The following is a 26,976-nucleotide window of genomic DNA, read 5'->3' as shown; positions in this document are numbered from 1 at the left end:
CGGCTGGTCGCTGCGAGAGCGGCCGCTGGCCTGGCGAGAGTCACCTGAGCGGCTCTCGACAGTCTTCTGCTCCGTGCCTCGGTCATGACGCTGAGCGAACTCAGGCGTCTTAACTTTGGCTGCACGGTCACCCGAAGGAGATCGTACACTCGGAACTTCTCGCGGACGAGAAACCGAGCCGGTACCTGGCTTAGCAGCAGAGCTGCCAAGACCAGGCTAGGGTGTACCAGCGGTAGCCAGCACACCCTTGGTCCCCGTCTTCTTCTTCTTCTCAGAAGGGGAGACGGGCCCCGTTCCCGAAGGAACAGGAGGACCAGCAGAAGAACCCCCCAGTCACACCGGAATGTGACGAGCCCTTCGAAGTTCCCGAAGGAGTCTTCTTAGGGGGAATAACAAAACCCGGTTACCAGCTGGTCGCTGCGAGAGCGGCCGCTGGCCTGGCGAGAGTCACCTGAGCGGTTCTCGCCAGCCTTCTGCTCCGTGCCGTGGTCTTGGCGCCGAGCGAACTCTGGCGCCGAAACTTTGGCTGCACGGTCTCCCGAGGGAGAGCGTACACTCGGGATCTCCCGCGAACGAGAGACCGAGCCGGAACCTGGCGTAGCGGCATCGCCGCTAGCACCAGGCGAGGAAGTACCAGAGCTAACCGATACTCCTCTGGTCCCCGTCTATCTCTTCCTTACGGAAGGGGAGACGGGCCCGCTCCCGAAAAGGAGCAGGAGGACCAGCAGAAGGACCCCCCATCTCACCGAGGTGGGACGGGCCCTTAGAAGTTCCCGAAGGAGACTTCTTAGGGGGGGGGGAGGCAGCCTTCTTCTTCTTCGGCTTATGGGCCTTAGAAGTCGAAGGGGAAGAGGCAGCAACAGACGAAGACGAAGATGACACCTTCCTCTTCTTCGTCAGCTCACGCAGGACAGTCGTCAGGTCCTCCATCCAGGCCGGAGTCGGGCCTATTGCCGAAGCAACACGGCCCGACTGTACCTGTCCGGAAGGACCTGGGACTGGGGAAGACACACCATGGGCAGGACCGCATGGACAGGCGCAGGAACCAGGAGCGACAGGAACAGCAACCAGCCAGGAGCGGCAGGAACAGCGGCAGCGGTAAACACAGAAGGGACAGCCAAGCCAGTAGCGGGAACCACATCAGCGACAGGTATGGCAGGCCCAGCCATCGCCTCGTAGAATCATCGGCAGCCAGCGTGGTACTGGCGGCCTGTCCAGGGGCGAGCTGCTAGAACAGCGGAAGTCTGGGGCAGGCAACACGAAGAAGACAGGCGGCGGCGGCATACCCCTCCTCGGTACGGCGGCGACCGGCCCTAGAAGCGGCAGACGGGCGTCACCGACACAGCATGGGGAGTGTAGACCAGCGGGGGGAAGCAGCATAAGCGGCCGTGAAGGTTGTAGTGGAGACCACTCCAAGGTCACCGCCCCAGACCTCGCTAGACTCTGCAGCAGATCGTGGATGCTAGGCACGCCCTGCAGCCGCAGTGGTCCATACCTGTCCAAGGTCGTCTCCCACGGCTGTAGCACCTGCGGTAGCACAGACAGATTAGTAAGAGGGGTTCCCTCACGCACGGGGGGGGAGACATGCCCCACCCCGAACGGAAGGAAGACCCCAAAAACAAAATACGAGGAAGCTGAGCGGGGGGGAGGAAAGAAGACGAAGAATCGGATACCAAGGGAGTCGCGGGAGAGCTTTCCGACGACTTCCTGGCAGACCTTCGCTTCCCCTACCCCCGCACAGCAGTGAAAAGTAAAATGAAAATGAAACAGAATACTGCACTTAAAAAAAAAATTGCGATTCACTTCATAGAACTTAAAGAGGGAAAAATCAATTCCCGGTAAGAGCGGAAACTTGATCCATAATAATATGATGCTATCATAAATATATATGAAAATGAACAATACTGCACTTGCTATTTTCACTTTCACAGCAATAAATCGTAAGGATTAATTCCCGGTAAGAGCGGAAATTGATCCAAAATTAAATTTAATGCAATTAATAAATGAAAATGAAAAGAAAACTGCATTGCGAATCCACTTACCCTTTCATTGCATTCTATTCATACAAAATAAGAGGCTCTTGCCGAGCGCAATCAAGCTCTCGGCAACGAACGCACAGGGCAAAAATATAATGAAAAAAAGTACTTACATCTTTCAATTACACACTTTCGCCCAAAAACCCAAAATACATGACTCGGCGCGAGTGCGCCCGCCCTCGGCACCGAGACATAATTCAAGGGTTAAATTCATGAAAAGAGCGGAAATCGCCGTCTCAACGGCGATAGCTCCATGTTGATTCATAATTAAGTAATGAAATGAAAACAGTGTACTTACAGTTTCATTTTCAAGTCAAACCAAACCATTAGTAAAAAACACAATATAAACAAAGCATACGACGATGAAGCGGGCAGAGAGCGATGACGAACACGTCCTTCACACCCGCGGCCGAAAGCAAAAGTGGTTCTTCACCTCTCGGGCGCGCGGGCGCGCGCACGATCGGACAAGCAGTTAACTACCGTTCTCCCCTTGTTCGAAGCTTACGACCGTCCCAGCTGCCGCTAGTTACCTTCCTATTGTTAAAAGGGACGAGGGTTTGTAATTACGTATCGGAACAAACTTCAAACATCTGAGCGTCCCTTTTAGCGCTAAGAAACTTCCGTTAGAATTCTAAGCACTCTGCGAAACCCCACCGAATTCGTCAAACAATATCGGCTGGTGGTCCTCTCGATTCCCGTAGAAATCGAGAAAGGGGCAGGATCCCTCCTCAACGACCGGGGCTTACGTCAGGTAGGACCCGAAGGTCCCCCCGGTAGCGCAGTCCCTAACGTGGGATCTTAGAGAAATCTCTGTAGGATCCCTCCCCTTTCCCTCGTAGCCGTAAGGAGAGAGGGAATGGGGGAGGAATTGGATACTGGCTCGCCTTCCCAGCGGAACTAGCAGTTGGAGAAGAAAAGGAGCAGCCATCGCCTTACGGTGATGGCCTCTCAGAGCCTGGGAAAACGTATTCGTCCAGGAGGAGAAAAACGTTTTTCCCGAGGAGGGTTACGAACTCATACTGTAGGTAAGGGTCTACCGCCACTGTGAACGTCGTCTGGGTGGGGCTGATCGACACCTGACAGAAGAGAGCCGATACCGTCCTCCGACTCATTCCAGTCCTCGTCGAGGTCGAAACCTCTCAGGAGGACCGAAGGGGTATTCAAATACGGTGTCCGAAGACACGTAGAAACGCCTCTGTCGCAGTAGAGGATGTGGAAGTAGCTTGTTCGACCGGCCAGAACTGAGAGAGCCTTCTTGTCCAGAGACGAGAGACTACCTGGTTCAACACAGTCGGCAAGCTCCGATCGCGGCAGACCCACCGTCGATTTGGGTTCCCTCTCGGGCCCCAAAACGACTCGAGCCGAGACGTGGCTCTGCTGGTGGGAGCGGCGATCCTTCCCCGAGGTCGTTGTGCTGACGAATCAGCGCCATAACCTCGGCAAAGTTCCTCTGGATCTCGGAAGTCACAGCATCTTGCAGAGTAGGACCGTTAAGCCCTTCGAACAAGAGCATATTCCGAGAACCTTCCTCCTAAGAAGGGGGAACAGTGACAGCCCTCTCGGTCTCCTCCAGCCACTTGCGCATACGTCCTGGCCGGTCCAAGAACCGTGCCTGGCACGTAGGGCGTCGTGGTGGGATCATGAGGGGCGCACCCCTCACGATCACTCCTCAATACCTCGCTCCTCCCAGTGTAACCCGAGGAGGTTGAAGGTACGGGAGAGGCAGACCTGACGCTCCCTCCTCGCTCGCTGGCAGAACCAGCAGGCTTGGAGGGCTGCAGGCCATCGTCAACCCGCGGTGGCGATCGAGCTGCAGGCCTGGTCGAACCGTCTCGCTGTGGAGAACGGCTGGACTGAGCACAGCGGCCCCGATCTCGAGTGTCAGAAGAGCTGGTGCTGGTTGCCGTACCTGATCACTCTCTGTGAGAGCGACGGTCAGGCGACCTGCAGGCTCCACTGTCACTGTGAGACCGGTGCTTGTCCTCACGGCACATCACGTCGCTGGTTCCAGCCGTGGCTGGCACGGCGAACGGGGGACCTCTTCCCAGCCTCAGCCCGGGGCAGGCCAGGTCGTGGAACCGTCACGTCAGCCCGGGTAGCCAGCTGGTTGCCGCGAGAGCGAGAGCTGGTCTGGTGAGAGTCGCGTGAGCGGCTGTCACCAGTCTTCCGCTCCGTGCCATGAACCTGACGCTGAGCGGGCTCAGAGGTCTGGTTCCTGGCTGCACGGTCGCTGGTAGGCGACCGTACACTCGGTACCTCCCGCGAACGAGAGGCCGAGACGGACCCTGATGCAGTGGCAGAACCACTGACACCAGGCGAGGAAGTACCGGTGTTAGCCGGTACCCCTCTGGTCCCCGTAGTCTTCTTCCTTGCGGAAGAAGAGACAGGCCCCGCTCCCGAAGGAGCAGGAGGACCAGCGGAAAGGAACGGAACCCTCCCGTCCCACCGAGGTGAGACGGGTCCCGAGAAGCTCCCGAGGGAGACTTCTTAGGAGGGAGGAGGCAACCTTCTTCTTCCTCGGCTGTGAAGCCTTAGAAGTCGAAGGGGAAGAGGCGGCAGCCGACGACGATGAAGAAGATGAAGACAACGACGACGACACCTTCCTCCTCTTCTTCGTCAGCTTCCTCAGGACAGACGTAAGATCTGCCATCCAGGGCGGAGCCGGGGCTGCTGTAGCCGAAGCCACAGGGCCCGGACGCACCTGTACAGACAGACCAAAGTCTGGGGTAGTACCACCACGAACAGGGACGACGTCAGCAGGTATGAGCATCTCAGGAACAGAAGGCATAGCCAGCACAGCATCGGCAGGGACAGCCAGCGCAGCAACGGCAGGGACAGCCAGCGCAGCAACGGCAGGGACAGCCAGCGCAGCAACGGCATGGACAGTCAGCACAGAATTGGCAGGTACGACAGGCAGCACCGGAAACACAGGAGGTGGAGCAGCAGCCAGCAACATCCTGGTACCGGCGGCAGGTCCAGGGGCGAGCTCTAGGGCAGCGGAAGTGTGATCGCGGCAGCGGCACGCCCCCCTCTCGGTACGGCGAACGGCACTTCACAGCGGCTGTAGGCAAGACTGTTACCACGTGAGGCGAGTACACCAGGTGAGGAGGGACGTCGTCACCTGGAGTCGATATCGTTGTCGTGGTCACCACTCCATGGGTGACCGCAGCAGGCCCAGACATAGAACCGCCGCCCCTGGACACTAGGCACGCCCTGCAAATCGAAGGACGCCCATACCTCACCAAGGTCCACCCTCGTGGCAGTAGCCCCTACGGAAATAACAGTAGTAGTGATTAGTGGGGGGGAAGTCCCCTCGCGCGGGTGAGTCCCACACCGAACGAGCGGAAGACCCCGAATACAATTGTACATCGGGCACCGAGCGCCCTCCCCCGCGCTCAACGGATCGGGCGAGGAGACGAACCCAGATAACCTACCCCCCCGAAGGGGAAGGGCCATCTGTGGGAGCTGAGCAGGGGGGGGATTCTCGTTCCCCACCCCCGCTCAGCACCCATGTACCCAACAATAATAATAAGAGCCCGAGAGCAATCGTGCCCTCGGCACCGAATGCAAGGCATAAGGATCAATTCCCTGACTGAGCGGAACTTGAACCAAAATAAATATTGATGCAATCAATAATAAAAGGAATAAAATGAAAAATAATCTTGCATTACGATTCACTTCACAAGGAATAAGGGCTCGGATCGAGCGCATTTGCGCCCTCGGTACCGAGCGCAAGGGTAAAAGGATCCATTCCCGATTATGAACGGAAACCTTGATCCATAATGAATTGATGCAATCAAAATATAAATGAAAATGAAAAAGAATACTGCACTTGCGATTTCACTTCATACAAAATAAAAAGGGGAAGGATCAATTCCCGGGTAAGAGCGGAAACATTGATCCAAGTAAATAATGCAATCTCAATAAAATATGAAAATGAAAAAGAATACTGCATTGCGATTTCACTTCATTCAAATAAAAAGGGGAAAGGATCAATTTCCGGGTAAGAGCGGAAACTGATCCAAAATGAGTATTGCTACAATTAAAATAAATATATGAAAATGAAAAAGAATACTGTACTTGCGATTCCACTTCCATACAGAATAAGTTTTCGTGCCGAGCGCATTCACTCGGCAACGAGCATACAGGTCAAAAAAATATAAATGAAAAGGGTACTTACTTACGATTTTCATCTACACATTTCCAACCAAAATATAAGCTCGGAGCGAGCGCTCTCCCGCCCTCGGCACCGAGCATACACAATACGAGGATCATTTCTGGGAAAAATGAATTCCCGCACTTACGCCCTTCAGTCCCGGCACTCGGGTAATCGGAGGGCGTGGAGAAACCAAGCTCCTTTAATTCACAATTGAATTCAATGGAAATAAAGATGAAATGATTGTACTTACAATTCAGTTTCACTAGATAAATAGAAAAGAAAAACACAACCATGCGAAAGCAACGACGATGAAGCGGGCAGAGAGCGATGACACACACGTCTACACGCCAGCAGGCCGAAAGCAAAAGTGATTGTTTACCTCCCAGTCGCGCACGCGCGCGCGCGCCTGTCGGACAAGCAGTTAACTACCGAACCCCTTGTTCGAAAGCTTATGACCTATCCAGCTGCCGCTAGTAACCTTCCTATTGTAAAAGGACCAAAGGTTTGTATGCCGTGTCGGAACAAAAAGGCGATTGTAAAACCCCGGGGAGTTTTGATCCAGTACTAGTTCTATCGCTCTCTTGTCCCACATCAGATCCACCATTAGTCGAAGAGTATCCCTCAGTACAGGATCCCTGTATTTGGCTGTCAGTTCCGGCGGAGTTGAAGTCAGGGGAGGACTGTCGTGGAAAGGAATAAGGTATCCTTTCCTTATCATGGACAAAGATGAGACGTCCATGCCTATACGTGCCCAGGCTTCCGCAAATTCTAAGAGCCTGGCACCTACTGGTGTTTGGAGGAAAGAAGCATCATTTCCCCCTTTTAAAGGGACGGAAGGCAGACCTACCTCTCTTCTCAGGAGCCTTCCTTCTTGAGGGTGCTCTGGAGGTAGGGCCTCCTCGAAAGGGCTGAACCGACGTACTCGGTCCTTTCTTTTCCACCGCAGTCGCAGGTCTCTTCTTCCTTGATGACTTGGTAAGAAGGTCTTGAGTCGCCTTCTCAGTTAATGATCGGGAAATTTCTTTCACTAACTGAGAAGGAAACAAAAAGTCCGATAAGGGAGAGTACAACAGTGCTGCCCTTTGAGAGTGGGAGACTGCTTTAGTCAGAAAAGCACTGAAGGCTGTCCTCTTCTTAAGAAGTCCCGCTCCAAATAAAGAGGAGATCTCTAACGAGCCATCTTGTACCGCCTTGTCGATACATGATAGAATACGCAGGAGAACTTCTGGATCGAGTCCTTCTGAATCATGGGCCTTCTTGGACATCACCCCAAGGGACCAATCTAAGAAGTTGATCCAGTTCTGAAATACCCCAAGTCACACGGGCAGACTTCAATCCTTGCCTTCTTGACGCATCGACTAAAGTCGAAAAGTCCGCTTCAGCCGAAGACGGAAGAGAAAGGCCCATATTCTCTCCCGTCTGATACCAAATGCCCCGTTTACCAGCGAGTCTCGCTGGGGGTATGCAGAAGACCGTCCTAACCAGCTCCTTCTTCGAATCCATCCACGAATTCAAAGACTGAAGAGCCCTCTTCATAGAAATGGTGGGCTTCATTCTTAGAAAAGATGAAGACTTCTTCGCCTTTGCGCTCGAGAACAGAGAGCGCGGAGAAGGAGGAGCGGCAGGGGATAAAGCGTCTCCGTATTCTTCAAGAAGCAGGGCTGTCAAGACTTTGTAGCTTGACAGTCCTTCTCTTCCACGATTCTCGTCTTCTGAGTTTTCCTCCAACTCGGGGTCTAGAGGAGACTCCGTAGACAAATCAGGACGTCTTTCCTCTGGGGGAGACAAACTTCTGATAGGAGAGGGACTAAGGGAATGATTATCCCTCCCCTTCAAAGTTTGAGCTTTGTGAGAAGCTTCCCTCTTGGCTGGCACCAAACGCCTAGGCTTCTCCTCATAAAAGGATGACGCCTCGCGCTTGGATGACGCCTCTCGTCCGCCGAGCGTCCTGGCTGACGCCTCGCGCTTGGCTGACTCCTGACGTCTGGATGACGCCTCGCGCTTGGCTGACTCCTGACGTCTGGATGACGCCTCGCGCCTGGAAGACGTCTCGCCCTCAACTGGTGTCCTGGCTGGCGCCAAAACCTTGGCTGGCACCTCGCGCTTAGATGACGCTCTGTATGACGCCTCGCGCCTGGAAGACGCCTCACGTCTATCTGCCGTCACGTCTCTGAAATATGGCTCTCTCGATCTCGATCTAGAAAGCAAAACTTCTTCAGCATGTTTGGAAGACGAAGCTTCATGTCTGAAAGACGCCTCGCGTTTGGCAGGAGAGAGAGGACGAGACTTTTTTATCGGAAGAGAAATGTCCTTCTTACGAGGAGGATCTCTCGCCAAAAACTCCCACCAATGAGGCTAGCTGTTCTTGTACAGCAAGAAGAATTTTCCTTGAAGCTTCTCCCACGTCATCTTCAATGGGAGGAGAAGGAGAATTCGAAGGTAAGCGGTCCGCTACGTCCATGTAGTGAGACGTTGACGCAACCTTCGCCTTTTTGATAGAAGAGGGAGCTTCATCTGAGAAGCGCTCCGGGCTTGAACTCAAATCAGGTTCTCTCAAATGCCTTTTCAGTGGCCTAGAAAGGTCCGAATACTTCCACCCTCGTTTAGGTGAAGGAGAGGGAGAGGAAGAGAAACACTCTCGTAGGACGCTTTTTCTATAGCGGCCCTGAGCAGCCTGAAGCGAAACAGAGCCTGCTGAAGGGACGTCTGACCGTTGGGGATTCCCCACGACCTCCTTAAGGCTTTCGACTTTCCTTCTCCTCTGGGCATGGGAGCTTGGAAGAGGTCTAGGCCTGGGAGCGTCACAGGGACGATCAAACGCCCCCTTCACAACACTGGGAGCACTCACTTCACTGAACACTTCACTTTCACTATCCTTACCTTGTAAGACTGCCATTTTGGACTTCATCTTATGGATAGTAGCCTTCAGATCGGCGATTTCAGAGGCCGATTCTGAAAGTAAAGCTTGTGAATTCGACACAGAGGGAGAATCAAAATCATCAAGGTTAGATATAGGGTCAATAAAAGGCTCAATAGGCCTTGTACTCACACTCTTCAAACGTCTAACCCTATCCTTCTCTAACTTCCTCAAATAAGAAGTTAGAGTCTTCCATTCTTCTGCATTTAACCCCTCACATTCATGACAGGTATTAGTAGAAGAACACTCAAACCCCCTACATTTACGACATACAGTGTGAGGATCAACCGAAGCCTTTGGTATCCTCACCCTGCAGCCTACATTCACACACATTCTCACACTCACATTTGAGTCAGACATACTGAGAAAAATAAAAAAGCAAGTCCAAATTCAGTCCACAGTAGCGAATGCCAAAAACCACGATCCAGATACGTCACCAAAAAGCCGAGAAACGATGATCAAAAAGTTGAAATAAGAATCTAAGTCAGGAGGTAGTAACAACAATGTTGATACCACCGGCGACAGAGAAAATATGATAGAAAACGGGAATGGTTCCTAGTCCTGCCACCCAGGGCAGGCTGGTAGATCACCCGACCTACCTGTAGCGAGTGGCGCGAAATTTGAATTTCTGTTGGGGACGACGGAGTCTTAGCTATGTATATATCTGACAGGTAAGTTTCATGAACAAACTGAAAATTTTAAAGTAAAGATCTCTATATTATAAAATTCAAAAGTTTACAAGTAAAAACTCATGTACGAACATTTGAAATTACAAAATTTCACAATCTCAATACAGTAACTACTGAATAAACAAGGAAAAACCAGAACCAACATTACATACCCTTACTACTTGTGACATTTCAAAAACCTCGCTGACTTACATTTTATCCCTCAACCCTAATGGCTATTGAAGACTTACTATTGTGTTTATAGCACAAGTAATTCGGATTCTGTACTTTTATAGTACCTGAAGCTTTCTTTTGGTACACCCTTAACTGCCAGGTGGCACAGATGCAAGACATGCTTTTGGCAAATGGATACTAGTAGTACTAGTTATGCTCACTATTTTCTTACATGAACTAACTTTGCGATACCAACGGCAAATGCTTTCTGGCCACGACTCATTTTTTATTTTACAACCTATTTCTGCATACACTCTCCCCTATACAACAAAATGACCCACCACTTCTACATCCCATTACGTACTCACTACATTACAAAGATATTTAAATACGGAATACCCTACACACTCGGAGTCCATACCTACCTTTGTTCTTTGGCATGATCTTTCTGTTCTCACTTTAGGTTATACCACAACATGGAATGTCCATTACTATAGGTACAGTTGACTCAACTTTTTAAGCAATTCAAAGCAGGCAAAGAATGCTGGTTCGTATCACTTGAAACATCCAACTGTAATCCAGCAATAAGCATAACAATGAATTGTGTACAAAACTACTGTGGAATTCAACATAACTCACATGGTCAAATTTTCTCCATGAAAGCAAATACGTACTATGCATTATTTGGTTACTATCCATAATATACTCAAAGGGCAATGGAAGAAATATACAGAAATATTTGTTTTCCAAACCTGAACACTAAAAAATGCAATGATATATGGTTTCTTCAATACAAACTATGATTTAGATCAGTAACTTGCAAAAAAGGCATAAGGCAGTTCCCGGCTTATGACATTCCGAGGTTACAACATTTTTCAATTATATTCATCAGAAATTATTTCCAGGGTTGCGGCACTTACGACGCCGATCTGGCAAAGAAATTTGACTCCAAAAATGCAAAATAATCAAAATTTGAAGTTTTTTTTTATGAAAAATGCAATAAAAATGCATCCAAAGCATTAAAAGTCAAAGTCAGGTTTTCTTAGGATTTTTGATAATTTTTCGGCTTACGACACGTCTCGAGAACAGAATCCCCGCCGTAAGCCGGCAACTGCTTGTACTAATGAAAATGCTTCTTCCTTAAAAATTCATAGTAGCTAAGCAATTCTCTATTGAAACCCTTAGAATGCCATATACTGTACTCGTACATTCTACAAATTTCCATCATACTTAAAGCGCTACCATAATGTTATTCATTTTTACTGGCCTTTAATTAGGTTGCTTGTGATTAACTCTTAACATCAAATTCCTTCTAATGGGACTTGTCCAGCCTGAAAGACAATTAGCATAATACTACTTTTCCATGTGACGCAAGAAGAGAAAAACTGGGGAAAAGCCACTTGACTAAGTGTTCTAGGTTTACAGCACCCTTGGTCAAGCTAAGTTTGAGGTTCAAAGATTTTCCCCGTATGGTTTTGGCAATACATTTTTTGACATTCCTCTTTGGAGCAAATTACCTGCTTTGCACTACATTCCACACTAAAAACCCAAGTTTGTCACCAGTTGGAGAAAAACTAAACTCGGAGATTTAAAACAAAAATGACAATTTGTCAAAAATTGCATTTTTCCTAACTATTCAAACCTCAGGTCCTTTAACAATAGGAAGTAGCTAGCGGCAGCTGGAACGGTCGTAAGCTTTGAACAAGGGAGAACGGTAGTTAACTGCTTGTCCGACAGTGCGCGCGATGCGCGACTGGGAGGTGAAGAATAACTTTTGCTTTAGGCCCATGCAAAAAAACGCAGAGTGAGGGGTGGCATGAGGTGGGACTATATGTAAAGGACCTCAGGTTTGTATAATTAGGAAAAATGATATTGTCATGATACAATAAAGTTTGTTCATACTTACCTGACAGATATATATATAGCTGTATTCTCTGACGACCGACAGAATTTCGAAACTCCCGGAAAACGCAGTGGTCGGCTAGGTGGTTAGTACCCATTCCCGCCGCTGGGAGGCGGATACCAGGAACCATTCCCATTTTCTATTCAGATTTTCTCTACCACTGTCCCCTGAGGGGAGGTGGGTGGGTACTTGATTATATATATCTGTCAGGTAAGTATGAACAAACTTTAAGTTCATGACACTTACCTGCCAGATATATATATAGCTGAATCCCACCATTGGAGGTGGGAAGGGACAGAATAGAAGGATTTTGGAAACATTTCACATGCAGATGATTGACATCTTGGTTCCTTACCTGTTAGCATAGCTGACTTCGTGATTACTGTCACCCAAGCCTGCTTCTAGAATTTCCAGCAAGGTAGTGACCTGTATAGCTGGATAGTTCTAGATGATCTGTCAACGGGAGCGTGACCACAATGTGACTAGACCATATTGACCATACTGAAGACAACGAAGCATAATAAATACCACCTAACCTAGCCCAACTAAAGTTAGTCCCATAACTTTCAGGCTAATTAAAGGGAAGACCGCCTCAAGCGGCCAACCCTACAACCATAAAAAAAAAAACAAACCCATAATTAAAATCACACACATCCATTTTCTAAAGGATGGGGTTTGTATTGCTTCTCGTCCCCAATACTGTATCCGCGGAAATGTATGGTCCAAGCGAGTAGCAATTCTCATATGTCGCCTTCACATCTCTGAGGTAGTGTGAAGCGAACACAAAGTTGCTTCGCCAAAATGTGGCACCCAGGATATCACTGAGTGCCATATTTTTCTGAAAAGCCACCGAAGTAGCTACCGCTCTAACTTCGTGAGCATTAACTTTTAGCAGTTTAAGATCACCATCTGTGCAGGACGAATGATCTTCCCTGATGGTGTTTCTCAAGAAGAACGCCAGTGCGTTCTTAGACATTGGTAATTCCGGCCTCTTGACCGAACACCACAGGTTGTCTGACGGGCCTCTACATTGTTTGGTCTTTTCCAGATAAAATTTGAGAGCTCTGACAGGGCACAAAACTCTCTCCTCTCCGGCTTCGTCCGACGAACTCTGATAACCCCTTGATATCAAAGCTTTTAGGCCAGGGGTTGGATGGGTTTTCGTTCTTAGCTAAGAACGAGGGGCTCAGCGAACACACCGCATTGTGTTCTCTGAAACCCACATGTTTACTCATAGCTTGGATTTTGCTAACCCTCTTAGCTGTTGCCAGAGCGGTTAGGAAAATAGCTTTCCTAGTTACATCTTTCAAAGAGGCAGCATGCATAGGCTCAAATGGGGCTGACATTAAAAACTTTAAGACAACATCCAAGTTCCATGAGGGAATCTTGTCTCGTGGAGCTTTTGAGGTTTCAAAGGACCTCAATAGATCGTGAAGATCCTTATCATTTGATAAATCCAAGCCTCTGTGTCGGAAGACCGTTGACAGCATACTTTTGTAGCCTTTAATCGTTGACACTGAAAGTTTGTCTATATTTCTAAGATGTAGGAGGAAATCAGCAATCTAGCTCCAGAGGTCGTGGAGGAGGAAATATTTTCCCTTTTACACCAACTTCTGAAGACAGCCCACTTCGATTGGTAGACAGCTTGAGATGTTGTTCTTCTAGCGTTGGCAATAGCTCTTGCCACCGATCTTGAAAAACCTCTCGCTCTGGCCAACTTTTGGATAGTCTGAATGCAGTCAGACTCAGAGCGGAGAGGTTTCCGTGATACCTCTCGAAGTGGGGCTGTCTGAGTAGATCGATTTTTTCTGGAAGTGTCCTTGGGAAATCTACCAGAAATGACATGGCCTCTGTGAACCAGTCGCTTGCAGGCCAAAAGGGGGCGATCAACGTCATTCTTGCTCCTTCCGACGCCACAAACTTCCTTATTACCTCTCCCAGGAGTTTGAATGGAGGAAAGGCGTAGAGATCCATCCCCTTCCAATTCCAAAGCATGGCGTCTATTGCTATTGCTCCTGGGTCCAGAACCGGAGAGCAGTAAATAGGAAGCCTCTTTGTTTTCGCTGTCGCGAAGAGGTCTACCAGTGGGCGTCCCCAAAGTTTCCATAACTCTTTGCAAATCTCTGGATGGAGAGTCCATTCATTTGGAAGCATTTGATGTTGACGGCTGAGGAGATCTGCACGAACGTTCTGCTGTCCTGAAACGAATCTCGTTAGAATCGTTATATTTCTTAGCTTCGCCCAAAGTAAGATTTCCCTCGTTATCCTGAACAGGGACCGAGATAGAGTTCCTCCCTGTTTTTTTATATACGCGAGCGCCGTGGTGTTGTCCGAGTTGACTTGTACAATTCGTCCCACAATCCTTGACTCGAAGCATTGAAGTGCCAAACGAATTGCTTCTAGCTCCTTGAGGTTTATGTGCCAGGACCTCTGTTCCCCTCTCCAGAGGCCTGACACCTCCTCCTCCCCCAGTGTTGCTCCCCAGCCCGTCATGGACGCGTCTGAGAACAACACTAGGTCTGGGCTCAGAACTTTGAGGGACATCCCTTCCGATAGCTTGACGGGATCGGACCACCACTTCAAATGCTCTTTGATCGATTGAGGGATTCTCAAAATCTCGTCTAGGTCTTTCTTGTTCTTCCAGTTGTCTGCTAGGAAAAACTGAAGCTGTCTGAGGTGCAGCCTTCCCAGAGAAACAAATTTCTCCAGCAAGGAAATGGTCCCCAGCATACTCATCCATTCCCTCGCCGAGCATATTTCCTTCTCTAAGAAGACCGATACTTTCTCTAAGCATTTTAGCTGACGTTCTATGGATGGAAATGCTTGAAAAGCCACTGAATCCATCTGAATCCCCAGATACACGATGGACTGTGTGGGAATCAGATGGGACTTCTCGAAGTTGACCAGAAGGCCTAGGTCCTTCGTCAGCTGTAATGTCGTGTGTAGGTCCTCCAGGCACTTTTCCTTTGACGTGGACTGGATCAGCCAATCGTCTAAGTAGAGTGAGACTCTTATCTTCGAGAGATGGAGCCATCTTGCTACATTTCGCATCAGAAGCGTGAATATCATAGGGGCTGTACTCAGCCCGAAACAGAGAGCTCTGAATTGGAAGACCTGTCCTTTCAGAACGAATCTGAGGAACTTCCTGGACCGAGGGTGGATCGGAACATGGAAATAGGCGTCTTGGAGATCCAAGGACACCATCCAATCTCCTGGTCTCAGGGAAGCTAAAACAGACTGTGCAGTTTCCATCTTGAATTTTATTTTCCTTACAAAAAGATTCAGCCTGCTTACATCTAGGACAGGTCTCCATCCTCCCAAGTGCTTCGGAACAAGGAAAAGCCTGTTGTAGAAGCCTGGAGAGTTCCGTGATACAACTCTTTCTACTGCTCTCTTTTCCAACATTTGATCCAAAAGGTCTAATAAGATCTGTTGCTTCGAATCCTGATAAGAGGGAAAAAGGTCTATTGGCTCTATGCTTAATGGAGGTTTCGATAGAAACGGGATCTTGTAACCTTTCTCGATCACTTCGAGTGACCAAGAGTTCGCTCCTCTTATCCTCCATGCTTCCGCGAAAAGAGCGAGTCTCACCCCGACTGGTGCCTGGAGGGCCGAAAAGTCATTTCTTTCCCCTGGTTTTTGAGGGGGCTCTGCCCCTAGGGAAACTCCTCCCTAGAGCAGAAGCTCTAAAAGAGGCTCTTCCACGAAAGGGCTTATAATTCTTCCTAGAAGCTTGCGTGGTTCTTGAAGATATCTGATCAGTAGGACGTTTCGAAGACCGAGACAATAAGTCCTGCGTCGCTCGTTCTTGGAGATTTACTGACAAATCCTTTACCATCGATTGAGGAAAAAGATGAGCAGAAAAGGGAGCGAACAACAATTCTGCTTTTTGCGCAGGCGACACTGACTTAGCTTTGAAGCTACAGAAAAGTGGGCGTTTCTTCAGGACTCCCGACGCAAAATGTGATGCCAGTTCGTCGGAGCCATCTCTTACTGCTCTGTCCATACATGACAAAATACTCGCTAAGTCCTCTAATGAAATAGAATCTGGGCTTCTAGACTGCACATCCAAGACGCCCAAACACCAATCTAGAAAGTTAAAAACTAATAGTTTTGTAAAGGCCTTTGAGATGGTGATCTATCTCTGACATTGTCCAAGAAACTTTTGCTGATGCCAGGTAAGATCTTCTAGATGCCTCCACTAAGTTGGCGAAATCCCCTTGTGCAGAAGCAGGGATTCTTAAACCTGCTTCTTCTTCTGTCTCATACCACTTCCCTGATCTTCCACTAAGCTTTGTGGGGGGAAGTGCAAAAGAAGTCTTGCCCTTTGTCTTTTTGGATTCCATCCAATCGTGGATTCTTTTAAAAGCCCTTTTAGTTGAGAGTGAGGTGGCCATTTTAACAAAATTTGGAGTCTTCCTTGCCTTCGAAGAGGTTAGTTGCGAAGGTGGAGAGAGAGGAACTGGAGCTCGAAACTTCTCGGGAAACAAATCTTTTAAAGAAGGACAGGTTAAAGTCTTATAATCCACAGAGGATGAGGTTGTAGGATCCTCCTCCTCTTCTGAGACAGGCTCGCTTGACGATTTCTCTTCTAATGGAGACGTAGGCTTATCCTGAATTGAACGAGAAGAAACCGAAGTTTCACCTCCCTTTCAAAACGTAGGTCTTGCACTTGAAATCAATTTTGAAGAGGAGAGCCGGCTATGTTCTCCTAACCTTGACTTTCTCTCCGAATTTTCCAAACTAACGTCATACAATTTCTCTTGACGAGCACCCATATTGTAGTTTCTACTACCTTGAAGCATAGGGCGCTTATCCTTCTGACTAGCGACCTGTTCTCTCCTTCCCAAGGTGACTTTATGCATCGGACGCCTAGCGTCCTCATTTGCGTCCTGGAAAGCGTCCTGATATGAAGGACGACGAGCGTCCTTATTAGCACTACGCCTCGCGTCCTTATTTGCGTCCTGACGTGATGGACGTCGTGTAAACGCTCCTTTAAAACGGTCTTGAGTTGTAATACGCCTTGCGTCCTCAAAAGCGTCCTCATATCCTTCTTCTGAACTAATATCGTGAGTTTCAAGTCTATCCAGCCGACGTTCACGACACCGAGCGTCCCGAGAAGCGTCCTTACGAGCGTCCTGATTAGCAAGGCGTTTCTTCTGTTGAATACTCTCTTCCTGTAAGCCAAGATCAATTCCTTCCAATTCTATTTCTGAGCGATCCTTCTGAACGTTCTTCGACTCTTGGAAAAGACGACGGACGCCTGTGCGGCACCTATTGTCTTTTTCTCTTTCGCCAATACTTCTAGAGACTCTATCAGCAGGACTGCTTGCGCGTTCCTGATTGAGTCGATGAGGTCTAGAAGGAGACGAATCAGAAGATGACGAAGAACGAAGAGAAGCCGCAGGAGAACGTCTAGATTTCTTGACGGGTAGCCATAGATCTTTTTTATGACTACGCCATCTTTCTTCTTCTTGGCGAAAAACGCATCCAACTGTTGACGAATCGCTACGAGGGTCTTTTTTGATGGTGAAGAACCATATGATGGAATGATCCTTTGAGAAGAAGATGGGACTCGAATCAGGACGCTCAGAAAGCGTCCTGAATCTCTTGTGTGGGATACTGTCTTCGAAGTCTTCTGGAGAAGACCGAAGCGTAAATCGAGGCGGAGGACGCTCTCGATCTCCCGATGAAGCGTCCTCTTCCGTAAGACCTTTCCTAAGAGGGCGAGAAAGACGACGGCCGCCAGTGCAACGTCTTACGTCTTCCTTACCACTCAATTGGAGAGGCTGCGTCCTCTTCCGTAAGACCTTTCCTAAGAGGGCGAGAAAGACGATGGCCGCCAGTGCGACGTCTTACGTTTTCCTTTCCACTCTCAATTGGAGAGGCCTTCCGAGATTCCCACCCACGGTGAGGTGAGGACGTCTCGGAGGAAGAGAAGCATTCCTTAAAGATTCGAGCTTGCGCACGATCTTTGGCAGCCTGGGATGCGTCTTCAGGATCTGCCGAAGGGACGCCAGAGCGGTGTTTAATTCCCGTAACCCTCCTTCGGCCTTCGACATGTCCATTCCCTGTGTTCTGGGAGTCCGACAGAGGTCTCAACCTGGAGGCATTATAGGACCGATCTGACGCCCCCTCCACATCACTAGGGGCACTAACATTATCACTACACTTTTGCACATTAGATTGTAGCACTCTCATTTTCGATTCAAGGTTCCGAATCGATTCCAAAATGGTAGAAAGGGCATTCCCTTCGGTAACAATCACTTCCTTATCTGAAGGTGAAATTATAGGATTATGCGTAACATGTTCTACAGATATGTTAGATTGAGCAACTTTATCACTTTGACTTTTAACAGAAGCACTCCTGGAGGAAGACCTCCTAATTCTGTCACGCTCAAGTCTACAAATGTAAGATTCATACGCCTTCCATTCGACATTAGTTAACACTTCACATTCTTTGCACCTATCATCCAATAAGCAAACATGACCTCTACAATTCACACACACACCGTGTGAGGATCTACCGAGGCTTTTGGTAGCCTCACCTTACATTCTTCTACACCACACACTCTGAAACTAGTAGAACTAGATCCAAACATCTCAATTCTAAGAAAAATCAAAAGCAAAATCAAAATCCAAACCACAATAGCGTATGCCAAATCACTAAGCCAAGTCCGAAACCAAAAGACAATCCAAATACTCAAGTGACAAATGGGGTTTTCAAAATCCTAGGTGGAGGTCTGTAAACAGTTGTTTACCGACCGGCGACAGAAGAAAATCTGAATAGAAAATGGGAATGGTTCCTGGTATCCGCCTCCCAGTGGCGGGAATGGGTACTAACCACCTAGCCGACCACTGCGTTTGTCGGGAGTTTCGAAATTCTGTCGGTCGTCGTCAGAGAATACAGCTATATATATATCTGGCAGGTAAGTGTCATGAACAAAATGCAATTTTCGACAAATTGTCATTTGTTCCGATACGTAATACAAACCCTCGGTCCTTTAACAACAGGAAGACTCACTTCTTGGTGGGAGGAATCTGAGTCTTTTGTGAACAGACTGGTGTTCGCCCAACCTTGGAATGCCTCCCTGGTCGTAAGAGCGAGGGAGGGATCCAAGCCTCTGTCCGATTAATCGGGGTGTGCACCGCAGGATCAATGGTCAGACCTCTGGACCGAGTACTAAGAGAGAGGCAAGCGTATCTCTTCGTATCAGAAAGCAAGAACTTGTTCCTGTTTGCAAGAGGCAACATAAAGTTATGGGTTTGTCTCTTGTTGGCTTCCCCCCCCCTCCCCCCCCCCCCTAGTTGGGGGAAGTGGTGGATAATTGCTCCCATCCCTAGTGAAAGGGATAGGATGGGGCTCTGTTGAGTAGCTCACCTGCATCTCGTCCTTAACCAGCAGGGTGACGACCGTATCCCTCTACCCACAGGTAGAGGGGGAGAAAAAGATGGGAAGAGGAGCCAGTCACACTCTCATTCACTCATCCATTCTTACAGTCACACCAGGACTCGATGTTGTTCAGCCTGCGAGGGTCTGGGTTCGCTACACAACGTGTTGAGCAGCCACCACGGGTCCCAAGGAAAAAGATCCAAGGACCTGTGGGCAATATCCCGAAGGTAGAAGGAGGTGCATGTGGTCTGGTTAGACCAGACCACTGCCTTCAGTACCTGCGCCACGGAGAAGTTCTTGCGGACAAAGCAGCATCTCCTTCGCATCGAAGGCGGTGAAGTCCATTAGGGAGGGAATTGTGAAGGACTCTAACCGATCGTCAGGGACCGAAGGGTTCTGAGTCTTCGCTACGAAGTTCGGTACGAAATCGAGCGTCTTGGATCCCCATCCCCTGGATGCTTGACTTTGCAGGAAAAGTCATGCAGTTCCCTCAGAGGAAAAAAAGGGAATAGTCGCATGCCCTATCCCTCTTCTCGACTTCGGTGATGTCCAGTACCCATACTGGTCTACCCGTCTGCAGTGAAGTGTCTCGCATCCTCCTATCCCCATGCAGTGAAGTTCTTCTTCTCGGCAGTGGATAGGACACCGACACTCCATGGTGGGTGTCAATGGTATGGGTACTGGGACAAGCTATTAGGACGAAGTAATGATTGATCTGGAACAACCGAACTAAGTCCACAGCGTAGTTCGTAACTGACTCGGGCGCTCTGACAGCTGCCGACTGACTGGTTTGGTAGTGAGGCAAGTTGTCCAAGCATCTGAGTAAGTCACGTGACCTTCGCCCTTTAAAGGGTTATGCTGAGAGACCAAACAAATAGTGTATTTGTTTGTCACCGATGCCGGACGACGAGGTGATGATTCTCTTAAGGCATGTGCCCAACAGGCGAAAGTATATTGCCTTCTAGAGACCGAGGTCCCTGAAGGCAAGACATTCTCATAGTAGTTGAATCTCAGCTAAGGAGAAACAACACTGTGCCGTTGAAGACGAAGGTAGACATTGAATGCAACCTACGTCTTCACAGACGAATCGAGAGAAGGATTCTCAAGATTCTGAACCTGTGCTTACAAATGACTGAAAACGCTAACCGCTATTTCATTGCTGTCCGGTGAGGAGTCGTAGTTGCAATGAAAGAGGGGCGTTTTTCAGTAATGAAAACACAGGGGAGTACCACCTGAAGAACTGCTTCTCATGGGCTGAACATTTGGAAGTAAAGCTGGCAGGTCGGGGAGTAGGTGATGTCTTCCAATATATCTGTTAATTCGGGGTGAACACTGAACAATTGCACACCTACGAATACGAGATATTTTGAAGACAAACTCAGATATCTGCAAAAATCATTCGCATTATCGCAGTGCGATGCAGCGGGAGACTTAGTACAGACTTCTGTTACCGTGCGGTAAACAGAAAGATGAAAGAGTCCAAGAGATAGCTCTGTTGAAAATTCTCGCAATGTCGAATGCAATGAAATCGAGTGTCACAGCAGTAGATGGTCATTCATGTATGCGAGAATCCCCGTTAATCAGAGACCTAAGTCCGTGATTGTTGGGCAGAGATACGGTTTGGTAGTCAATGAATGCAGGGGAGAGAGACATGACCGACCGTGTATCTCGGAGAGTTAGTTGGTACTGAGTTGCCTCGGGCAGTTCAATACGCAGTAGCTCTCGCTGACTCGTCATCCTGAGTTGCCAGGTAATCCATTCCACGAAGGAATGCGTTCGGCTAGAACCATTGAGCATAAAGAAAAGATATGCTCAAGCAATTATATTTAAACGAAACGGATTTCAGTAAATACAAAAGCCGAGTTGTTGTCGTGACAATACCATAATTAACTAAAAGCGAAACTGGTAACTCCTGGGAGGTTGCAGGCAGCCCCGAGTTGCAGTTTAATTAATTAATCGTCTTGGTCACAATCCGTAGAGTTAACTACTGTATGTGCCTACACCCCGGACCAATCGACTGCTTAACAGAATCATGTCGCGAGGGTAATATACATAGTATATTTGTAGGATTCTGTACAACGACCTCCATCCTAAATTCTTTTCTCTTCGAGAAATGAGAATAAGGATTGGAGATCAACCGCCTTCGATCTCTAATCAAGAGAGTGAAGGAGAAGTCTTCCCCGAAGGAAAGCTTCAATGGTGAACAGAATACCGAAGACGACAGTTCAAGCCAAACTGGATGTTCCCGTCCGTTCTTCTCTATTCCAGGATTGATACTGTGAGATATCTTCCTTCAGCGGCAGTCTTCTTCCAAACGCTAGAAATTCCAGGAATTCGAGCATTCAGCGAGGTTCCCGATTATCGTGTAACAATTATCGGGGATTCTCGCTCACTTGTCTAGCTCACTTTGGACCGTGGTTTCGCCTACGTGTTTGGATATCGTTAAAACTTCGAACACTGAGTGCTAGAAATTCTGCCGAATTCTAAGTACTCGGCGAAACCCCCACCGAGTTCGTTAAACGATTATCAGTTGGTGGTCCTCTCGATTCCCGTAGAAATCTGGGATGGGGAAGGATCCATCCTCAACGACCAGGGCTTACGTCAGGTAGGACCCAAAGGTCCCCCTGGTAGCGCAGTCCCCAGCGTGGGATCCTACAGAGAAGTCTCTGTAGGGTCCCTCCCCTTTCCCTCGTAGCCGTAAGGAGAGAGGGAATGGGTAAGGAATTGGATACTCGCTCGCCTTCCCAGCGGAACTAGCAGCTGGAGAAGAGAAGGAGAAGCCATCACCTTGCGGCGATGTCCTCTCAGAGTCTGGAAAAACGTATCGTCAGAAAGCCCCCCCCCCCACGAGGAGGGTTACAAACTCGCACTGTAGGTAAGGATCTGCCGCCACTGTCAACGTCGTCTGGGTGGGGCTGATCGACACCTGACAGGAGAGAGCCAATACCTTCCTCTGACTCATTTCAGTCCTCGTCGAGGTCGAAACCTCTCAGGAGGACCGGGGGGGGCCTGCTGTTGCTGCTGCTGCAATACTCTGTAGAAACACCGCTGTCGCAGTAGAGGAGGTGGAATTAGCTTGTTCGACCGGCTAGACCTGAGCGAGCCATCTTGTACGGAGACGAGAGGCTCTACCTGGTCCAGAACCGAGTCGAGAAGCTCCAATCGCGGCAAGCCCACCGTCAGTCTGGGTTCCCTTCTTCGGGCTCCAGAACGACTTGAGCCATGACGCGGGCTCTGTTGGTGGGAGCGGCGATGTTTCCCCGAGGTCGTTGAGCTGACGAATCAGCGCAATAACCTCAGTACAGTTCCTCTGGATCTCGGAAGTCATAGCATCTTGCAGAGTAGGACCATCAAGCCCCTCAAACAAGAGCATATTCCGAAAACCTCCCCCTTAAGGAGGGGGAACTGCGATAGACCCCTCTCGGATTCTTCCTGCCACTTGCGCGTACGTCCTGGTCGGTCCGAAGATCGTAACTGGTACTTACGGCGTAGTGACGGGATCGTGCGGGGCATGCTCCTCACGATCACCCCTCTGTGCCTCGCTCTTCCCGGTGCAAACCGAGGAAGTTGCAGGCACGGGAGAGGAGGACATGACGCTCCTCTTTCGCTCGCTGGCAGAACCAGCGGGCTTGGAGGGCTGCAGGCGATCACTAACTTGCAGGCCTAGTCGAGCCGTTTCCCTGGGAAAAACAGCTGGACCGAGAACAGCGGCCCCAATCTCGTGTGCAGAGGAGCTGCCGCTGGTCCCCCTATCCGCTCGGTCCCTGTAGGAGCGGCGGTCAGGAGACCTGCAGAGACCAATGTCGCGGTGAGTCCGTGGGTGTCCTCGCGGCGCATCATACCGCTGGTACCAGCCGAGGCTGGCGCCAACGATCGGGAGGGGGGACCTCTTCCCAGCCTCAGCCCGTGGCTGGTCAGGGACAGTCACGTCTACCCGGGTTACCAGCTGGTCGCTGCGAGAGCGGCCGCTGGCCTGGCGAGAGTCACCCGAGCGGCTCTCACCAGCTTCTGCTCTGTGCCGCGGTCTTGGCGCCGATTGAACTCTGGCGCCAAAACTTTGGCTGTACGGTCTCCCGCGGGACATCGTACACTCGGAACCTCTCGAGAACGAGAGACCGAGCCGGAACCTGGCGTAGCGGCAGCGCCGCTAACCCCAGGCGAGAATGTACCAGTGTTATCCGGTACCTCTCTGGTCCCCGCCTTCTTCTTCCTTGTGGAAGGAGAGACAGGCCCTGTTCCCGAAAGAGCAGGAGGACTGGTAGAAAAAACCCCCCGTCCCACGGGAGCGGGACGGGCCCTTAGAAGTTCACGAAGGAGCCTTCTTAGGGGGGAAACCCGGGTTACCAGCTGGTCGCTGCAAGAGCGGCCGCCGGCCTGGCGAGAGTCACCTGAGCAGCTCTCACCAGCCTTCTGCTCCGTGCCGCGGTCTTGGTGCCGAGCGAACTCTGGCGCCAGAACTTTGGCTGCACGGTCTCCCGCGGGAGACCGTACACTCGGAATCTCTCGCGAACGAGAGGGAGAGCCGGAACCTGGTGTAGCGGCAGCGCTGCTAACACCAGGGGAGGAAGTATCGGTGGTAGCCGGTACCCCTCTGGTCCCCGTCTTCTTCTTCCTTGCGGAAGGGGAGATGGGCCCTGTTCCCGAAGGAGCAGGAGGACCAGCAGAAGGACAACCCGTCCCACTCCAGCCCTTAGAAGTTCCCGAAGGAGCCTTCTTAGGGGGGGAGGAGGCAGCCTTCTTCTTCGGCTTGGTAGCCTTAGAAGTCGAAGGGGAAGAGGCGACAGCAGACGACGAAGAAGACAACGACGACACCTTCCTTTTTTCTTCTTCTTCTTCGTAAGCTCACGCAGGACAGACGTCAGATCCTCCATCCAGGAAGGAGCCGGGGCAATTGCCAAAGCAACACGGCTTGGCTGCACCTGTCCGGAAGGACCTGAGTCTGGGGCAGCAGCACCGTGGACAGGAACGACATGGGCAGGAGCGGGAACAGCAGGAGCGGTGAGAGCGGCTGGGCCAGCAGCAGGAACAGCGGTAGCAGCAGGTACGGCAGGCAAGTCAGGTAACCCAGGAGGCTTACCTTCAGCCATCGACATCCTGGGTACCGGTGGCAGGTCCAGGGGAGAGCTTTTCAGGCAGTGGAAGTCTGGGGTCGGCAGCACAAAGAACCCAGGTGGAGGCGGCACACCCCTCCTTGGTACGGCAGCGATCGGCCCTTGCACGGCGGCTGTCGGCGTCACCGTCATCACATGTGGGGTATACACAAGGTGAGGAGGGGCGGCGTACCCTGGGGTAGAGATTGTTGTTGTTGTGGTGGTCACCGCTCCATGGGTGACCGCCCCCGACCCCGCCAGACGCTGAATCAACCCCTGGACACTAGGCATGCCCTGCAGACCCAAGGACGCCCACACCTGTCCAAGGTTACTCGTCCTGCGGAAGCAACAAAAGGGTGATTAGTGGGGGGGGGGGGTTACCCTCTCGCCCCCACCCCGAACGAATGGGACCCCGAATACAATTGTACGTCGGGGCACCGAGAGCCCTCCTCCACGCTCGAAAGGTCGGGCGAGGAGAAGGACCCGGATACTCCTCCCCCACGAAGGGGAAGGTGCCATTCGTGGGAGCTGAGCAGGGGGGCAGGAAAGAAGACGAAGAATCGGTTACCAAGGGAGTCGCGGAAGAGCTTTCCGACAACTTCTTGGCAGGCCTTCGCTTCCCCTGCCCCCGCACAGCATCCACTGCACCTACACTAATAACGTTACGGCGCGAGCGCAAAGAATAAAGATTAATTCCGGGTCTGAGCGGGAACTAATCCATAATGAATATTGATGCAATGAAATAATATATAAAAGTGACACAGAATACTGCACTTGCGATTCACTTTCACACAACATAAAAGGGGAAGGATCAATTCCCGGGTAAGAGCGGAAAACTTGATCCATAATCAAATAATATATGAAAATGAAAAAGAATACTGCTCTTGCGTTCACTTTCATACAAATTAAAGGGCTCGTGCCGCGAGCATTCGCGCCCTCGGCCCCGAGCGCACAGGGCAAACAAAAAAAAAGTACTGTACTTACAAGTTCCACTTTCACAATTTCACCCAGAAATAACAACTCGGCACGAGCGCGCTCCCGCCCTCGGCACCGAGAATATTATTCATGAGGATCAACTTCAGGAAAAGAGCAGAAACCACCGCATCTACGGCGATAGCTCCATTTCTTGACCCATAATTTATTTAATTAATGAAAATGAAAACAGAGAGCTTACAATTTCATTTTCAAACCAAACAAACCAGTAGTGGAAAATGATATTGTTATGATACAATAAAGTTTTGTACATACTTACCTGGCAGATATATTACTTAGCTATAGACTCCGTCGTTCCCAACAGAAATTCGAATTTTGCGGCACACGCTACAGGTAGGTCAGGTGATCTACCGCCCTGCCGCTGGGTGGCAGGAATAGGAACCATTCCCGTTTTCTAATCAGATTTTCTCTTCCACCTGTCTCCTGATGGGAGGCTGGGTGGGCCATTAATTGTATATATCTGCCAGGTAAGTATGTACAAAACTTTATTGTATCATAACCATATCAATTTTTACATTCAACTTCCCTGTCAAATATATACTTAGCTGATTGGCACCTTCGGCGGAGGGTAAGAGACAGCTAATTACTGAATAGACAGGAAAACAACATACGTTGTAGGTAATAAATATATAAGACCCCTTGGTTCCTACCTGTCTCGGCGGAAGACTTCATGGCTACTGCCTAGGAGCTTGCATCACCTCAAGAGCCTCAGCGAGGTAGTGACTTCAATCTTTTGAATGGTATGCTTGGAGTTGTAATTGTATTCTTGTTTCGCCATTTAAATATCAAGTGAATAAGACCTGTCCACCGTGATAAGGGTTGGTAGTCGCTGGTTTTTCCCCCTAATTATTAGGTAGTATAAATCCTAACTAGGATAATCTAAGGAGGTTAAATCATCCTACCCTTCACATTCCAAGTTAGGGGGAAAAACCAGCGACTACCAACCCTTATCACTGTTTTCAGGTCTTATTGACTCGATATTTGAATGGTGAAACAAGAATACAATTACAACTCCAAGCATACCATTCAAAAGATTGAAGTTTCGTCAACATAATGTGATATATGAAAGCCCCATACAAACTAAAATAAGCATGTGACGCTCTTCGTAAAATATGTTTTCAAGGCAGTTTTGAAATCCAATATGGCGGCTACCGTGGGATGTACAGGTTTTGATCAGTGACAAAAATCATCTTTCCCAGCCTTCCCAGCAATCATTTGAACAACGTTAGCGTATGTATGAAACGTTTATTGATCTTACTCAAGATTGCAGTTGTAATCAGCACAATAAAACAACATTTTGTTGCCTATATTACTGAAAGTATGAAACTTTTTATTCCCGGGGTCATGGTTTGAACTGAATTCATTCTTCCCTTGTAATCGGTGGTTTTTATCCTTACTGCCATCACAACTGAAACTCCACAGTGCTTATTTGATTGTTATTATACACATTTTGGTCTCAGATCACTCCACATTGCACTTTAAACCAGTTGCTGTTCCTGGTTCCTAAGCGCGCCCCACAAACACAGTTACGAACAGCAGACGACGAAACTGCAAAGTTTTATTCCCTAAATTGTTTACTTTACTCGTTATTTAGTTCAAATTTACTTTGTTATTTAAAAATTTTAATTGAATTCATGTATATT

The 26,976-nt window shown here is 49.4% G+C and overlaps 1 protein-coding gene across 6 annotated transcripts in view; it reads right to left on the bottom strand.

The window, feature by feature from the left end:
• Positions 1–26,976, bottom strand: part of LOC135213330 (interleukin enhancer-binding factor 2 homolog) — a 125,255-nt gene that overhangs the window by 73,388 nt on the left and 24,891 nt on the right. For 4 of the 6 annotated variants that reach the window (XM_064247310.1, XM_064247322.1, XM_064247315.1 and 1 more), the window contains exon 2: positions 10,380–10,525. The exons of the other annotated variants lie outside the window; for them this stretch is intronic. In XM_064247310.1, coding sequence (XP_064103380.1) covers positions 10,380–10,395 — 16 coding nt within the window. In that variant the 5' untranslated portion in view covers positions 10,396–10,525. The remainder of the gene's footprint in view (positions 1–10,379; positions 10,526–26,976) is intronic. 6 annotated transcript variants of the gene reach the window in all.

Source organism: Macrobrachium nipponense, chromosome 19 (genome assembly GCF_015104395.2).
Source record: "Macrobrachium nipponense isolate FS-2020 chromosome 19, ASM1510439v2, whole genome shotgun sequence".
Taxonomy (NCBI): domain Eukaryota; kingdom Metazoa; phylum Arthropoda; class Malacostraca; order Decapoda; family Palaemonidae; genus Macrobrachium; species Macrobrachium nipponense.
Note: the sequence above shows the minus strand (reverse complement) of the source record. Positions and strands in the feature narration are given on the sequence as shown.